The sequence below is a fragment of the Dermacentor silvarum genome, chromosome 9, assembly GCF_013339745.2.
Source record: "Dermacentor silvarum isolate Dsil-2018 chromosome 9, BIME_Dsil_1.4, whole genome shotgun sequence".
Lineage (NCBI taxonomy): Eukaryota > Metazoa > Arthropoda > Arachnida > Ixodida > Ixodidae > Dermacentor > Dermacentor silvarum.
In genome coordinates, this window is record NC_051162.1 from 156,915,631 (window position 1) to 156,934,484 (window position 18,854).

The 18,854-nt window shown below is 46.9% G+C and overlaps 1 protein-coding gene across 4 annotated transcripts in view; it reads left to right on the forward strand.

Moving 5' to 3' along the window:
• The first annotated feature begins 14,561 nt into the window (after positions 1 to 14,561).
• Positions 14,562 to 18,854, forward strand: part of LOC125940214 (chymotrypsinogen B-like) — a 71,283-nt gene continuing 66,990 nt past the window's right edge. For all 4 annotated transcript variants that reach the window (XM_049656038.1, XM_049656037.1, XM_049656040.1 and 1 more), the window contains exon 1: positions 14,562 to 14,734. In XM_049656038.1, coding sequence (XP_049511995.1) covers positions 14,633 to 14,734 — 102 coding nt within the window. In that variant the 5' untranslated portion in view covers positions 14,562 to 14,632. The remainder of the gene's footprint in view (positions 14,735 to 18,854) is intronic.

Here is an 18,854-nt window from a genome sequence, read left to right on the forward strand (position 1 = left end):
TTCTCCCCACGTGATGCTGCTGCTGCTGCCGCTGCTGATGATGATGAAGGGGCGCCTTTCACAAGCCTTTCTCTGGTGGCCGTTAATATAGCGACGGCCGGTTAATAAAAGCAATGAAAGAAAAAATATACGAAAGAAAAAAAAATGATTACAGCAAATAAACCACAAACTCCATTTGTTTCGGAACTGCGCTCTGGCCAACGTTAGCTCTGGCGGCCATGAAGCTTGCGCGAGACTGTTACCTCGTTAAATGGCGTAAATATTTACCAATAAATGTTTTGCATTTATTTAGGTTGTATTAAAAAGCTAGAGTTACGTGGGAATATATTACACCAGGTAAACAAAAAGGCATTCTACCGAAACCGAAAACATGTTTCAATGCATGAGCATACCATTTCACTGTTTTATATTAGTTTTGGAGAATGTCGCCTGTGGTCGTCGTTCTGGCAGGGAGGCTCCAACGTGGTCAACATTCATCGTGCCTCCCTACCATCGGGGTTCACACCCTCGACACGTTCACCGTCAGCGTTGTGGTGTTTAAAACAACCTGAAGTGCGCCTTTACGTTCCAGGAATAAGAACAAAGACGGACCTGCCTACCTTGGCCTTGAAGCAAGCAGCTCTCGATTGCTTGCACACTTTCTACTCTGACCGAATCCACATATATACGGATGGCTCTTCCACTCAGACCAGCTCCACCGGCGTAGTGGTTATACCATCACGATTGATGAGCATCACATACAAAACTTCTCACGTGACATCATCGACTGCTTCGGAGCTTGTTGCCCTCCGAGGCGCCATTGGTTATTTTAACAACCAACCGGCTAATCGGTGGGAAATATTATGTGATGCAAAGGCGGCCCTACGATGCCTTTTGTCAGCTCTTCGTCGCGGGTGCTGCGAACAACTCGTCTCAGAGATACGAGAAATCCACCACCATACGATCGCAAAAGGACACGACGTCGTGTTTCAGTGGCGGCCGGGTCATTGCGGTATCTCCGGCAACGACATCGCCGACGAAGCTGCTAGGAAAGCACACGAAAGAGCAAATCTTGTTTCTGTGCCTTTATCGAGGACTGACGCAGCCCAACACCTAAGGAAGCTAGCGCACAGTATGACATTGGAGAAGTGGCATATATACTATGACAAGGAAGTCTAGCACGGCTGTGGACGACACGAAGAACGCCGACAGGAAGACACAACAGCGTAGGCTTAGCCAGGCGCACCAGCAACAGCGTCGAGCCCGAGCCCCACTTCAGTAGCGCTGGCGATCCCGCTGCGGAGCTCTACACGACGCACTTCTTCTTCCTTACAATAGAACTGAATTTACCCAGCATCGGTTGCATTCTCTCGACCCATCTATGCAGCTGCGGCTGTTGCCTGGATTTCCGCGAAATGAGGAAACATTGCTGTGCCGCTTACGCTTGGGTGTTGCATTCACCAATGCTTACACATGTTTGATTGGAATGGCTGATAGCGCCGAGTGTAATGCCTGCGGTGTCGATGAGACTATAGAACACCTACTATGCTACTGCCCATCTTTTTAAAACGAAAGACATGACCTCTGCAACGTTCTCGATAGGCTAGATAGAAGACCGTTCACCTTGAGCAAGATCTTGGGACCATGGCCTCGAATATCACAACTGCAAAAGGCCACAAAAGCGCTGCTGCGATTTTTAAAAACTACAGTACTGAGTGACCGTCTCTGATCCGGACGGATTGATCATCAGTGATAAAACAGAGAGAGATCTGTTGCTACGTCGGCGATTTCAACAGCGGACTTTCTATTCTTCTCTTAATCTCTCTCTCCCCTTTTCGCTAACCCCAGTGTAGGGTAGCCAACCAGGCTCAGTCCTGGTTAACCTCCCTGCCTTTCATTAAACCATTTTCTCTCTCTACATTTGTTTCCAACAGAAAAGCATTACTTCAGCAAAAACAGTTAAAAGGTGTATGAAGTCGATAATAATAATTTTATACAGAGCATTTCAATGAAGCATTGACATTTGAAAATAATAATAAAAACATCACTCCCATACCAGGACAACAACGGATATTGTGCTAGAAGATTAATCGGTACTGCTATAACTTCCTCTGACAATGCCATTAAGCATTGATGACGTTCAGTGTAAGCTCTGAAAGTGTGCGTTTTGCTGCGTCTATTTTGTTATATGTTAGTGCGCGTAGACTCGGACATTACTTTGAAAACGTGCCGTGTATGCAATGCTCCGTACTTCGTTGGCCCAAATCAAAGCCTCCCCCATTCAGTCGTGGGGGGGGGGGGGGTGCCGGGGTCAATGTACCGAATGATTTTGGGCTGATGAGTACACGTGAGCTCTGGGACGCGGCGCCTGCGGGTGCCAAGACCTCTTCCCATCTGACCGCGGCACTTTGTATATGTTATCGCCCTGGTGGAATCGTGCTCTCATTGTGACTCAGTGTTCGTATCGTCTTTTCTGAAATAAAGTTTTGAAGCGAAAGCTTCATTATGCTACCGTGGGCAGCCGTCGGTGACTAAGCAGTTTTCACCTTGAGAGCTAGAGGTTAAACCACAAGAGAGTATTAAGGCGTGTTTGTAGTCACACGTCATCGGCACGCGGGCGAGCGTCATCAGACGCCGGGCGCGTCGGAGCGCATGGGCCGCGCGTCCGGTTACTTTGGCGGCGCCAGTACGTCTAACCATCGGTCTAACTATAGCCGCTGCTGTTCTCGCCAACGTGGCATAACGTGTGCGCGCGTTCGCGCTACGTCGGACTATATTTAGGCCTTTACGGAGCCCTGAAAGGAGATATATTGCCGCCGTTGCCCGAGTAGAGTTGAGCCCGGCTGCAAGTTGCAACCAAGTCTGACTACTTTACTGATCACCGCAGGCATAAAAATGATGAATAAACACTGTACTCATTGCAATCACGTCGGTATATCATTGCGAAACCCCACCTAGGCCACAGCTCGACAATGGCCCTAGCGAGGGCAGTGAAGCTTTCGCTATCAACCAGGGTTAACCAAAGCTAAACCACACCAATTTTTTCTAAACAGCTCTGGAACGCGACGCCTACTGACGCTCTTCATTAAGTTATGATGCATGCGTCTATACTCCACATCACAAGGTGGATGCTCTACTGACGAAGGTACGAGGCATACACAGGCAATATCCTTGCGCAGCGGTATATAGTTCCGGGCGTAACTGGCTGATTATTGGCTACACTAAAGAGCTTTATTTGTGCTCGCTACATGATACCGTACAGCAATACGTGGTATGTTAAGACCTCGGCGCATGCACGTCGTATACCGAGAATTACTGTGGCAGTTACCGCCGGTAACCGTAATAGCCACCCTAACCGCGGTCACTTATAGAAAGACGGCAGCTCCCATACAGCGCCGACCACCCCCTTCGACCCGAATTCGCGCTTTTACAGCGAAGTTGTGTACCTCTCGTTGGTCGGAAAATTTCGTGGCGTAAACACAAAACGCCGTACCCCATAGACGTCAGTCTCTGGAGTTTTGCAAGACGCGTAGCGCCACCTGTCGGTGCGAAGAGGTATTAATTGAGTAGTGCAAAGTCCGACTCCCTTGCTAAGTTGCCTAAGCAGCTAGCGAGTGCGAAACAACGATTTAACTTAATTTTGGTTCATATTGCGAATGTTTTGCGCATTTAACAGCCACAATGAGAGCTATGAATTTCTCCGTTAGTCGGACGTGCCGCCGAACTGCCGGAAGTTCTTGTTGGCTCCTTCTATGGCGATGGCGAGCACGACGGCAACCGCGACAGCTCCGCGCGCTACGAAGAAACGCCGCAATCGACGCTACTGTTGCGTTGTAAATTGCCATGAACGTGAAGGACTGAATAACAACGTTCAGTTTTACCGATTTCCATCGCGGTCGTATGAAGGAGAAAGGAGAGAGCGCTGGATACGGGCCGTTCGCGTGTTGGGTAAGCGAATTACTCGCATTCTCCACAGCACAGCCGCTCACATGAGAAAGTGTGATAATGTTGTTCTGCTGTAATTGTGTTGCGTAGCCCTGACGGGGGACTGTGGCAACCAAGCGAAAACTGAGGAATCTGCAGCCGCCTCTTCGTTGGCAACAGAATAAACAAAGTTGTGAACCATCCTGCGTATGTGCCATCGATGTTTCTACCTGTTTACACACGTCCGCCTCCACTTTACTCAGCAAGTGGATCGGAGAGATTTGGCAGGTCAGTTTAACCAAACATTTTGGTTCCTTTATGAATTCAAAATCATGTTCTAGGGCATTGTGGTATCGCGAGCTTATTTCTAGTTTCGGCTTTTTCGATACAACGAGCACGTTTCACAATGCACTGAGCCCTCTTGACAGCGTTTCTTTTTTTTTGTAATCTGAGCAATAAAGTAGCTATGGGAGCACTGGATGAGTAATTGCGAAGTAACGCACGTGTTTAGAAAAAAAATGTCGCGTTTATTTACATTAATTTGTGCGCGTGTGTTGTTTTAAGCGTCTGCTGGTTTGTTTTGCCTTCGGTTGTATCCCGCGAAAGCGGACACGCACGTATCTCTATTTGCAGTAAATACAAACGGAAGACAACCGTGATGAAAACATTCGAAGATGCGCGATAACACGCTGGAACGCCCAAGAAGCGAGAGCTGAAGCGAGAACGCAACTGAAAAGGCGAAGGTCGCCAGGGCCGTTCAGCCCTGATAAAGCGAGCTTTGTTCCACTCACCGTAAGCTACATAACTAACTGACTTAACAATATATGTACATCATCGCTTTCACATTATGTGCGTACCCAAATTTAACACATTTAGGCGCTAGAGAACGGACGTCGGAGTGCTTGCCTCGAACTGGACGTCGTACGATGCTCGCTGTACTTGCGAGTTGCAGCGCGCCGAAATAACACCTGAAACTTCTTTTACATTGTACACGTACTTCGCTCTCCTCCCTTTCCGAAGCGTGGATGGGCGGAAGAAGCTTTCCAGGTCTTTGATATTTAAGAAGCCGTGCCTCAACACAATCGAAAGAGGGGCCTCCACCATTGTGGCCTATGCAGCTTCGCTTGCGGACAGCTCCCTTTGCACTACTCAGTTTGCGCTAGAGTGTACTAGAATATGGTCGAGTGGGACGAGCGGCTGGGGCGGCGCATGCTTTGCAGTGAGGCGCCCGACGTGGAAAAATACTGTGGCGGCGCTGCGATCGAACTGGATTGGGCCGCATCAAGGTTGCGCCGTTGGAAACTGCTGGCGGTACAGCTCGGCAGGGTCATTCGGGCTACTTCGCGCGCTGGTATTTGCGTTCATATCGCTCAAATTGTGTTCATAATTGCATATGACATGTATTTATGCCTTTAGAATAAATTCTTTCTTTCTCTTTTTTATTTCATTTTATTTTTTAATGTCGCTCGGTAATTGCGCGTGCATTGTGGCCGCAGTGTCGGCTTTCATTCTACTATGTTATTGTACGGTTCCCTTTGGAGAACAAATATTTTTCGCGTTCTTCAAGCAACATGTATCTCTCGTACGTATTGTTGCGCATATAGTTTTCCATCAGTAGGTCTTGAGAAAAGCAGACGAGGTAACATATGTAACGTTCTTGTTTGCCGCTTAATTCAAACAAGTAAAGCATATCTGCCCCATCCGGCGCCTGTACTCAGATTTACGGGAAGCATTGTTATAGATAAAAAGAAAGATTATACTGCAGCGCAACATTTCATTCAAGTTTCCGCCTTCCTCGCGTAACAGAATGCGGAGTAATTGGTAAGCGGTCATTTATTGCAGTCGGACCGCGATCGAGCGCCGGAATTGGTTTTAGTTAGTCATTCTATATGCTAATATTTGGCCGTAAGCCTTACGTGAATTTTTTTTGTCGATACTTCAAAAAAGAAAAAAAGAAGAAGAGAAAGAAAGCCTGCGCGGTAGCCTAATTAGTGGCTATAAAGTGGATACGGCGTTGCGCTGCTAAACTGGAGCTGGCGGGTTCAAACCAGGTCGCGGAATTCGATGGGAACGAAATGGAAAAAGACTCGTGCACTTCTATTTAGGTGCACGTTAAAGAACCCAGGTAGTGAAAACTAAACCGGGTGCGTTATAATGACATCGTAGCTTTGCCACGTAAAACCAAAGAATTTCTTTAAAATAAAAAAAGAGAAAAAAGTAAGTGGCTGCGTTCTTCGGCTTTTTTCTAGGGGTAAAATAAATAATTCTCCAGGCTGATTTCAGAGAAAAACGCTTATCGCGCTTATCCTACATTTCATACATAAATGTAATGCCGTTCCCAAATGTATGACGTACCGCTCAAGTCAGCAGCTTGTACATTATAAACGGCTGCTTTCAGTTATTCGGTGCACTATCATAACGATCATAATGAAACAATTAAAGGAACGGCATGCCTCACATACACGTAGAGATGTGCAGATCTGTTGCGTTCGTTGAAGAAGATAAGTGTGGTACCACATGAGGCACCCAGTTTTAATGGGTTGCAAACATGATGAGACTGTCAAAAAAGAAAGTTTTCCTTGTCTGAATTAAGTGAGCAGATTTACAGGCTGCCCCAAAACCGGGCGTTTATATTGAATGACAGCTAGAAACTTGTTAAGCAGGACTTATTAACACCCATGCATTAATTCTCTCAGAAACTGCGCCTCTGCGCAACAACCACGACTCTCCGGCAGCACTATCATCCGGAATAACAGTCCTCACTTCCATCGGTCCCTCACCTTTGAGACTTCAACAGTGCTGTTATGCGTTACATTCGAACGGAAACGACTATTCGGCGTCGTACAGTATATCAACAACACTTGCGCGCGCGCGCGCGCACACACACACACACACACACACACACACACACACACACACACACACACACACACACACACATATATATATATATATATATATATATGTATATATACGATGTTTTTGCCTGCTTTGGATATTACTTCTGCGAATGAGAGTTTTATGTGCAGTATTCCCTAAAAAATTACAGCATATCCACGGGGTGAATGATGATGAGTGGGCGAAGCTCCGGAGGGAATCATCGGATCTCCCGCTTAAGGGGACGCTAGCACAAACGCGTTAGAAATGTGCAGTACTCTCTAGTAAGGGGGAGCGGCCACAGCGTCTTACGCAGCCATTTACACATGCCGGAACGTGCACCGCGTTTGCCGACGCCATCACATGACTGCTGAGAGAGTATACCCCCGTATTCATAAACGCTCCTCGACTTGAACTTGACTTGCCACCGCTTTGGGCAGCGCGTTCGAAACGCGTTGAAGGTAAGGCGGAGAGGCCACAGCGTCTTACACCAGCTTCTTACACAGGCCGTAACGCGCTAGCACAAACGCGTTAGAAACGCGCTAGAAACGCGGCCTTTCGTTAATGTTGGGTATTTATTGCCATCGTGGTGCGTGTGTCCATGTCCGCTTCGTGGCGTAGTGGGCTGACGCCGCGCGCTCGGAAGCGAGGGGTCCCTGGTTCGATTCCGCGCTACGGACACAACTTCGGAATTTTTTTTCTCATTTTTCGCAGACTGGTTACACACTACTGGTTACACACTACTACTACGACGACGGGGACGGAATGGGTGCCGCTATAAGGAGCTTCGCCCCTAATAAGTGTGTTACAGCAAACATGTGCGCTTATTCCGGTCGGGAGTTCTCGCTTTTTCAATTCGTGCATTTAGCCTATTTGTTATTTTTTCCTTACATATATATCGTGAACATATATGTCTATGTACCCTTCGATTTAATTAGCTAGAAATACATTGGTCATTCTTCGCGCCACGCAGTTATTAAACCTAGTTTATTTCACTCTAATGCTGTTTTCTTCGATGATTTTCCCTGATAAACATCCACCAACAAGAAGCGTGCGTAAAATGACACGATATCAATAATAAAATTACGTAGCTTCATGTTGCAGAGATACCAGTAACTTTTAGAAGACAGTGGTAAAAACAGCAGTTCACCTGGCTAAAACTACACTTGGTACATGCCGTAAGGGGTCATGGGCGCACCGAAGCAACTAAAACATTAAAAAAATGTACTGCACAGAGGTTCTGCGAGAAAATCTGGGCGTCCGCCAGCGTCCACGTAGAGAACGCGCGCTCGCTAGCAGACTACGCGCTTGACAACGACAGCAAAATTGAAGACGTCGCGCTGTGTAATCCATGCCTCAAATATATATGTTTGGCAAAATGGTGTAAGCATAAATTTGCAGTTGAAATAAAGCACTATTTTAAGAGCTACTATGCGCAATCGGCCTCGGCGCACGCAGCGAAAGTACATTGAATATGCAGCGGAGCGCGTTTCCGCCCCAGTCCAGTTTGCTCGCAGCGCCCTCGCATAATTTTTCCACACGCGGCGCCTCAGCGGGAGAGCGCCGTTCGGCCTACAGTGCACTAGAAAATATTGGGTAGTGGAAGAAGCGGCGGCCTCGGCGCGAGGCATATTGTGTAGAAGCTCACCAGATGGCGCGCGCGCTCACTTCCCGAGCACCGGCTGAGGGAGTCCGCGGCAGAGCGCAGCAGGCGAGTGCGGCGGCACAGAGTTTCAGAATGCTGTGTCATGCCAAATATGTCAGTATGATTTTATGTAAAGAACCCTAAAATGGGATGGCAGGGCACGGTTCGTACCTGCAATGTATGTTATCGCGATGCATGCACTTCGTGCTGCATCGACAGAGTGCACATTTAGCATCAAAATTTCACTTTTTTTTACCCAGTTGCACCAGTAACAAGTCCCGTTCGAAACATAGAAATTACATTTATATTGAATAGGATTTACTAGACAGTGACTCCAACCAAGTAAGGGTATGTATTAACCCGACGTTTCGGAGCCACTTCGGCTCCTTCTTCAGGGGGTATTCTTCGGAGGTGGCGGTGTGCAGCTTTTCAAAGGTCCATCGTCAGAAAGGTGAGAGAAATGAAGGGGGAGGGGGGAGAGACTTGACAGGGCACCTGTTGACACACGTAAATGGCGAAAGGGTGGGGAGGCTGCGGCGTTGCTGGGCGACTGGGATCACCGATGCTGGGGGACGCGTTACCCACGGGAAAGCCGTTGAAGGGGGGGGGGGGGGGGGGGGGTCGAGATGTTTTGGTGTTGGTGACCTAGAGCGGGGGGTCTTTTCTTCTTTTCGCCGTGTCTCCAGGGCCATGGACATACACAGAGGGTAGGATGCCCTTCACGCGGTTTATATTACATCGGGCTAATAAATACCCTTACTTGGTTGGAGTCACTGTCTAAGTTCTAAATTTTTCCAACCAGCAGGTAATTCTGTCGAAATGTTTAGCTTAAAATTTGTAATGAATGCATGCATACTGCTGCATTCTTCTATCATTATGATTTAAGCAAGCGATGAACATGTGCATTTCAGGAGCATGAGCCGCCTGCAGACAGTTTTTTTTTTCAGTATCAGTAGGTAGGGGGGAGTCATTTTCAAGAAACATACTGCAACAGATGAGTTGCACGGTAGAGAGTACACAATACCATTTCACATACTTATGTACAGCGGCTCGACTTCAGATATCTTGAGGTCACCCGACTCGTTAGAATGGTTGAAGGACTTCACAAAAAAGTGCAGCCGTGTGGTAACATGAAAAGCTACAACCTTCACCATCAAAGATTCTGTATGGCTGGCGCGCCCTATCCGGTCTTGTCGGTTTCTCTTAGGAGTAATAACATCTTAACACTCTCATGATGCAGCTCCTGTGCACTGAATGTGGCTGTGAAAAGGTTTTCTGATCTTCGAATAAACCTGAAAAGTCATCCGGTTGGATACAGTAGGCCACCATTGTCTCGCAGCCTGGTGTACTGGGCTGCAGCAAGACTATCAACATCCTCCTTCTTTGGGAGAAGCAATTTGTGGCATTCATCGCACTCCAATTTCAACAAAAACTTCCTCGCAACATTACCACAAATGTAAAAAAATGAGCCGGTCGTCACTTTTTGCTTGAAAACATGAAGACATGGTCTGGTACAGGGCCCTGCTTTTGATACCCTGCAGTGGAAATGTTATCAACATCAAGAAGGCATTGGATTATGTCAGTTTTACCAGGCTTTGGGCCTTCTATTATGTCTGGCTCAAGGAGGGCTGTAAGAACACCAGGCTCAGCATTCCCATTAGCAACATATCTGGCAAGCCCATAAATACTTAGGCAAGACACACTGCAGTAATGAGAAACTGTTGGGGTATTGGATGGGTATTGCAACCGCTTGACTGCCGTGCTATAGCGAAGAGATTTTGAACTGGGTCCTGACTCAGCTTTGAGGTCATTAAGTACTCGTAGCTAACATTTTTTGTCATGTAGGTCAGCAACGACAGAACGCTTGCAACTGCGACTCTCAGGTCAACAGCAGTAGATGCGGACAGGAAGTCACCTCGACCACCTACATGCAGCTCCCATTCGGTCAGGCTCGTCAAAAAGGAAAGAAGCTTTTCCACAGAAGCAGATTCTGGCCGCAGAGCTTGGCTTGGAAGTCTGGATCTCATTATTTCAATGACGTCTCGGATCATCCTGCAACAAAACATGCCCCAAAAATGTATTTTCTAATATCCACACTGTTTACGATCGTTCGAAGATTATGCTGGGGCACTGTCACATACATGCAGTCGTTGCCATCCGCACCATCATCTGGGGATGATGACTCATGAACGTCGCGACGAGACAAACGCACCTTCTTCGTGCGTGCAGCTGGGCACACTGCAACGCGTCTTCTCTGACGCTTTTTCTTTGAGAGGTAGAATGGCAAATCGGGCAGGAGCGCGGGCACCGCGGCGTCGGTCAGCGCCGGTGTACCTCAAGGAATCTTTACTTCCTAACCGTTGATGAAGAGAACATAGTCGCTCAAAATAAAATGCGCATCAAAGTGCCTCTCCCACACAGTTGAAGTATCGGAGAGTGGCTTATCTTTGCAGCGAAGATTTCTCTCCCATTGTTTCCGCCGGTCATTCAATTTAGGCACTCCAAAAAGAGACAACGTGCGCTCATTTACTTCTCGAAAACCAGGATACCCTCATTTGCAACCGGGCGCATAGAAATGCGTATCGCTTTTTTTCTTCTTCTCTTACATTATCCAAAAAGCGACAACAGGGAAGCATCGAACAGAGAAACGGTCACGCTCGGCACTTTCAGTAGCTTCACTTGCAAAACACGAAAAGTACGCTGGCTCGTCACACCAAGAACGACGCGGTAAAGCGGTTGCAGCTACGCGGGCAACGCGGGCTCCAACCGGCACGTTCTCCTCGGGAAGAGCACACCAGCGCCCCTAGCGGAGTCTTGCTCTTGGCTTCACGCTGCCTGTGCGCCCAGCCATCCGCTCATTCCACTACCCAATACTTCTAGTTCACTGTAGTTCGGCCCACTCGACCATTGTCTAGTACACTCTAGTTTGCGCCAAGGCTGCGATGGGGGCGCTGGTGGCGGGTTTTTTCCGCAGCGCCGCCTGGGCAGAGTCTGAAGTCTATACCAGCTGTGCGATAGCTTCGCCGAGCAGGGAGAGAGTGAAAGCAGAGTATAAAAAATAGCACCGCGCTGCATTCCAGATGTTGGCGCTGAGCCGTGCTCCCTCAAGGGCTGCAGAAGATAGCGCCAACCTTTCCCTTTCCCTCAAGAACCACTTATCATCATCATCATCATCCAGATGCGAGGTGGAGAGGACGAGTGAGGCATGTGGTAGTGGGACGCGTAGAGCTGCTGCCGATGCCGATCGCGTTTCCTCGCGTTGGCGCCGAACGCGCCTGGTGTCCGTGACTGAAACCTATGCCTCTGGCGGCGGCTCAGGAGGTTTATATCACAGAACTGGACACTAGTTGCTTCCGAATGACTGAAGCGAAAGCTAGGTCAGCTGAAACCAAGCATCGCAGAACAGAAAAAGCCGAGTTTAGATTGCTGGAAGCCGAGAGTTCGCGTAGGCGAAGAAATGAAGATCCGGAGGTTTGTGAACGTGGCCGGTTGAATTCATCACGATGCTACGCAGAACATCGCGAAAAAATCCTGAGTGCCAGGAATCTAAGTGTGTGGTTTGCCATTACTTTACTATGCTTTCCCCAGCTCCGCTGGTCTTCGGTGTTTGAGGGAGCAGAGCCACGCTTAATTTTTACAGCGAAGCTTACAGCTTCGCTGTAAGCAAAGGACCGTTGGCGCTAGCCAAAGCTCCTCAGCCAGTCAACCCGGATAGAGGGGGGTGCCGGTGTCAATGTACCGAATGACGTTGGCTTGATGAGTAGGCGTAAGCTCTAGGACGCGGCGCCTGCGTGTGCCAAATCCTCTTCCCATATGACAACGATACTGTACGCCAATGCTCGGTAGAACGGGAACCACAGCGGCACTTCGACTATGGACACTTTTGCTGAAGAATGAATTACGCTGAATGAAATGAATTACGCTGCCAGTAAAATTTCTTGTGGTCTTCTTCGACTTTCGTTGTTCGGGCCGCCAGACGGCAGCTCTCTGACAGAAAATGACGTCATGCTGCCATTGTGGTCACGTCGGGCGAAAGTCTCGGCCAGCCCGAGGCTAAAGCTCCTCCATCATTATCATCATCGCCCTATATCTATGTCCACTGCAAGACGATGGCCTCTCCCTACGATCTCCAATTACCCCTGTCTTGAGGTAGCTGATTCCAACTTGCGCCTGCAAATGTCCTAACTTCATCATCCCACCTAGTTTTATGCCGTCCTCGACAGCGCCTACCTTCTCTTGGTATCCATTCTGTAAATGTAATGCTCCCCCGGTTATCCATCCTACGCAATACATGGCCGGCCCAGCGTCATTTTTTTAATGTACGAAGCACCTTCATAGCGTCCGGGCTGTCGGCATCTCCTGTCGTTATCGTCGTCGTCGTAGTATCGGTAAGCAAGCTGCTCGCGCTCGGCACGTGCTGGTGCCGAGCGCGTGCCGAGCGCGAGCAGCTTGCTTGCATGAGCCTTTGCTTAAGGCAGCATCAGTATGAGCCCATTAGCGTTGCTTCACTGCATGCTTCGCACCTCCCCAGGTTTCACGTTAGTGGAGCTGCGTTTCGCTCAATGGGACATTTTGACACTTATGCATAATATTTAATTCACCGGAAGTCGCTTCCCCTCACCCCCCCCCCCCTGGGGTCCAGCAAGAAAACCAATAATTTCGGATGCACGTGGGATTCTTCCCCGTAACATTTTCATTTCCGGTGTCCAGGAAAAGATACGGTCGGTCAAGACACCGAGAAAGGGCAGTGTCCGTACGCAGGGAAGTGCGCAACCCCAAGTATCAGTGGGTAGCCACCCATGTGCTTGCGAGTAAAGGTCATTGCTACGCTCTTCTCTGGTGATAGATGTAGCCCCCGCGATGTAAGATACGATGGCATGTTGAAAAGCGCTCGCTGTAGCAGCTGCTGAGTTACTCGACGAGATCATGACACACTCCATGTATAGATGTCATCAACGTAGAGCGTTACATGTACCCCAGTTGGTAGGCTCTTTTACAAGCGAATGATAGTGGTGTTGAATAGTGAAGGGCTAAGGATTGCCTCTTGTAAAACTCCTTTTTCAACAGCATAGCAAGATGTCAGACCATGCACAGCTGCCGTCTTTCAAGATAGTTGGACAGCCATGTGTCAAGGCGTCCTCCAAGGCGTACAGCTTCAAGGGCCTCAAGAACTCAATGATGTAAAACAGAATCGAAGGCGGCATTGATGTGAAGGAAGATGACGATTGGAATATGCCCAGTCTTCTACGTAGGAAATCAGGGATATTATGTTGTCCAGTGCTGCTCTATTCTGCCGAAAGGCATTCATGTCTTTGGGATAGATGTGTTGCGTTCCAATAATATACGCAGGTATTCCTGGAATTCTTTAGACACGCATGCCTTTAGAGAAACTTCCAGGATGTGTCGCATATCTTGCTACGACGAGAGTTCCTCGACACGGAACTCGACCCTGGAACGTGCGGCTGCATTCCAAAAGTAAACTTCAACAGTGATCTGTGCTATTACTTTTTGAGCAATTAGCTTTAGAATTGTTCTTCCTGCTTTGGAATCAGCGAGAAAATTCATTCGCCGCTATCGCTTTTTAGAATGGTATCCTTTTGCACGAAACGCGTGTATATGAAAGGGCACGTTCTTCAAGTTCTACTCTCGACGCGCACAATACGATCGATTGAGAGACGCGCGCACAAAGGCACAGGCCTCACACGACAAACGGTATTCTGCATCAACGTCCGCGACTGAATGCTCAAGACGTGTACAAAGGTGTCACAGAAGGAAAGTCCGTCGAATAAAAGCGCATTCCTTTTGCAGCCCGAGAAACTTGAGAGCATATCGTTAGCGAGCCGCTCCACTTAAACGTGTAGTTACGGCCTGAAGACTGACACGCGGGAGCCAAATGACCAGGCAAAGCTACATTTTTTTTTCTTTTTGCTTGAGATGCGCGTCGGCGTGACGGATGGAAAGCTTTGGAAAGTAAATCCCTACAGTCGAAGAAGATTCATTGGGGCTCTTTGTACGAAACTTTCAAGCTTCACGTATGGAACACTGTTAGCTGGCTTTCCACTTTCGCATTTTATGCTTGTTTTACTGGTTTATAGGCTCTTGCGGCAACCGATAAGAAGTCTTGAAAGCTGTATGACCTGCAGATGCGTCGTGCTCTCTCGACGCATCTCGATTTTGTGACCGCTACAAGAGAGACACGCGGAAGGCATGATTTCGTTAGCAGCTTACTACGTGCCATGTTATATGCAGGTTCACTTCACAAAGGTTGCCTTCATGATATTTGCCATGGCGTTTCCGATAGCAGCCAACGTAAGTTGTTTTAATCCCACCTTTGGCTACAGAATGTTCGATAGCCAGGATTTTGTGCAATGGCGACCAATAAGCCATGATTTATAAAACGTAATTATCGAGGTATTCCATGCGTTTCTGCAGAAAAACGACCGATCACTTGGGTGACAGTGTTGTCGATAACGTGCCCGCATCTTGTTACCTGCTCTTGCTGGAATGTTTAATTTAGTACAAGCTTTCAGCCTGAGCGTTGCGATGACACATGAAGCGCTAAGCTTTTTTCAACATAAATATATTGAATTGGTTCTGTGAGCTTAAGTTAGGCGATAAAAAGTTCTTTATAATTATTTTGGAATCTCGCGCTGTATTGATTCTAACTGACTTGAAATCAGGTTAGGTTTGTACGTGACACGGCTGACGTACTTGTGTCATAATTGTTTTTTTATCTGTCGCTCTGAAATGGAGTATTTCGAACAAGAATGAAAAGTGCGAGGAAATCCATCACAAAGGGCGTGATAAAAATATAATAACAAACTCTGGCCCCAATTATGTCTTACCCGCATGTTCAAAAGCGTCAATTAAAGCGATATCGCAGACTTAACCAAAAAAAAAAGACACTGAAATTCCCGAATCTCTGTTTGGATTTATGAGAGCGAAATGCGGAGAACTGTACTGCTAAACCAAAAAGCATTTGTGCAAACTTTCGAATATAAAAAGTAACCCTGGGAAGGTCTGTTGATTTTAAAGAGATGCTCGATGTTTTGAAATATAGAACTTTAAATAATGAGCCCAATAACAAAGTGTTAGCAGCGCACCTGTATCGTTTTTTTTTGTGTGATTAAACTACAGAATTAAGGCCGGCTGCTTTTGTTAACAAACAGCATGAGCTGCGCGATTTTCTGTGCTGTCACTCCCATTGGAACATGTTGAAAAGCACGCCTCTCGTTTCGCCAGCCATGACTACGACGACCCCAGTGGTGTGTCCAAAGTAAAGTGTAATCAAGGTTGGGGCCGCTTGGAGAAAGGTAGCCTGCACACGAAACTTGGGGACGTATTCATGCAGCGACGATCGGCGAAACTATCGCATTCGCGTGACGAAGTGCTCAACCAGCCTATCAGCTTACCCGGTTTTGCTCAACCAGCCAATCAGTGCGCCTCTGACGGCTGAGGCGATAGTATCGCCGAAAGGGATCATCGCAGAAAGCGTCTCCTGAAGTTTCCTTTCTGGTCGACTCCGGTCAAAAGGGAATAGACAAAAACCTTTGTCTGTCACCACCGAATTCTGCATCTGCCTGTCGAGATCATGCTATAAAGGTTCGCGAATTGTTTTGTCCCATCGATGTGTTCTAAACTTTTTTTCCAACATACAATTACAATGTGGAATAAGTTGCCGCACGCTGTTACGAAGAACATACCATAGTAGGTTCACACAATTGCTAGAGAAAGCTGCGGTTCCAGTGTCCACGCGAGCTGGAGGCATGGTAGTTCAGCACTGGGAAATTTGGGAAGTACATGGATTTGCCTAAACTTCGTTCTTCTGGATTAAACGGCTTCGTGACATTGGAAACTGATCACTTCAAAGAAAGAACTGCCTGATAAATAATTACAGAAACGTAACTAAAATTGTCCGAAGCAGGATTCGAATACAGGACCTCAATTTAAGAAGCCCGATATTGAAACCATCACCCCACGGACGCATGGACAAGCGGAACCACTGCAATTAAGAGCGAGTATGCATGTTCGCAGAGTCTTATTGCCTTCTGCATTAAAAAAAGTATAGAATGCTCGGAAGTTTAGGGCAATGAAGGCAGATAAAGCATAATAAACGAAACAACATCTGAGCCCCAAGCACGAAGGTCATACAAATCATGTACTCCCCATCATTCCTATGTTGGCTGAACGATTGCATGCAGCGCCAGATATTCCTCTAGCAATAATTGTAGAAAACTGTATGGTGTATGCCGCTGAAAAGTTCTGAGATTTCTTGGCTCGCTCTGCATTTTAGCTTTGCTAATTTACGCGCGGGTTTATTGGCTAAATGTACGTGATCTATAAGTAACTCGTGCGCTCCTCTTTTTTTAATTTCTTAGTTACCTAATGTTTGTGCGATCGTATGAATTCTAATACTGGCCTCATAGCATTGTGCACTTCATTTGAGGCAAAATTCATGGCCCTGTTTTAAGCAAAGCTTTATAGGCTCACTTGTGTCGAGGTCGGTGTACGCGTACGCGGAATCATCATCAGCATTGGCTCAAGCGTCGTCGTCTTCTTCCACAGCCGGCTCCGTTGCCGCTCATTATTCCAGGGTAGGATAGGAATAAACTTTATTTGTTCAACGGTTATGGCTGTTGGGTAGAACTTCCCTTTTCTTCTGTCGCCGTAATGGGGAGGCCGCATTTACGGGGATATGAGACATTGCTAAAGGGGGTATGAGCCATTCACTGTCTTACGTAACGGACAGAAGCAGTAGTTTATTGATTGGAAAATGTAGAGAGGTCGGCCGGAAAATGGAGTATATGGCCTGCTACTCTACGTAAGCGAAGGGGAAGAGGGGAAGGAAGAGGGTCACAATGGGGGATGAAAATGGGAGAAACAAGGTGAAAGGAAACATTGCATAGATGTTATCACAAGCGTGAGTCCAGGCCCGTGTCGCCTAAGAAACGTGAAAGAGCACGCATTGTCTCTATCGTCTGCCAACTCTGTGACCATGCGCTTAGCAACAGGTCCTCCGACAGTGGTCTATTGTCTAAATGCCTCAAGGTAGCTGTCAGTGTCGGTACGTAACGGACAGATTTAATTTTGAAGCAATTGAATTTCGAAGAACCGTGAGCGGCAATGGCGGACGAATGCTGCTAACCACGCCGCCGAGCAAACTCGAGACATCGAACGCAAGCGACTACAGCGACGAGCAGATAATCTTGCAACGCAAGGAAGGAAAAGTTGCACGAAAGGGAAGGAAAAGAAGTAAGAAGGGGAAGGAAAAGTAGCAGGTCAGGTATACACACTACGAGCTCCACTTACCCCCATTTTCTCGACAAGAAAAGGGCTAGTGATTTTTTGTTTGTATTTTACTGTATTTCATTGTATTCCCTATAGTTTTCGTTTCCTACTATTCAAAAAAAGTATGACACCAATGACAACCTCCATTATCGAGTGGTTGAATTTTTTACTTCTGCAATAGAAGGAAACAATCTTTTTTGTGTGTGTTTTCACTCGCATGTCTATTTGTCGTTTGCTGTTATGCTTTCTATGGTTTTTGGTGTTGTGTACTAACGTTATGGCTTCTGATGGTGTACATCGTTACTTTGTTTTGTTTGTGCATTGCTGGCACTTATTCATTGGTAGAGTCTGCACGTTGCCATTCCCTGCGTATGTCTGCACCGCTCGCCTGTCGCAGGCACGCCCCCTCCTTGTGTCGTTTCGTTAATTTTCATCTGGGTAAAAAAAAGTTGTTGCAAAGTGGTTTCTATGACGGTACCATGTAAATAGTGGCAGAGTGCGGTAAAAACAGAGGAACTGAGATTCTGATGCACGATAAAGCTCCCAACTTTGTAATATATATATATATATATATATATATATATATATATAGTTAAAACAGTTAAGAATTTGAAACATCAGTGGAATTCTACGTTTGTGTAAAGATCACATTGCTGTATCTTATGTCTGGTAACAAATGAATAATCAGTGATAGCATGTGCTCATAATGGGACAATTTCCATTAGGTTCCAATGGCTGCGAACGGACTAATTGCAATCAGTGTCATCGTCTCAAAAGCAAAACATGTTGCAATGCCAGTGCTGGCCCCCCTTTATTGCACAAAAGTGTGTATTTGTAAACTAAATCATAAACTACACAGTAAATTATAAATTAAAAACGGCGTATTTGATAAAAGCAGGCGGTAACACTTTCCGTTTGCTTGAGTAATGTGAAGCATTAACATTATCTGGAGTCAGCTTATAAACCACAGTTAAAACATTCCCTTTCTTTAATATTTTATTCGAAGCTAACAGCTATAAGGAGGGAGTATATGACCACCAAAGGCTGGGTGAAATATTTTATTAGAAGAAATCGCGAGTATTTTATATTTCGATGCAGGAAAATTATTCGCTGGGTGTTCATTGCATCCAACACGCGCTCG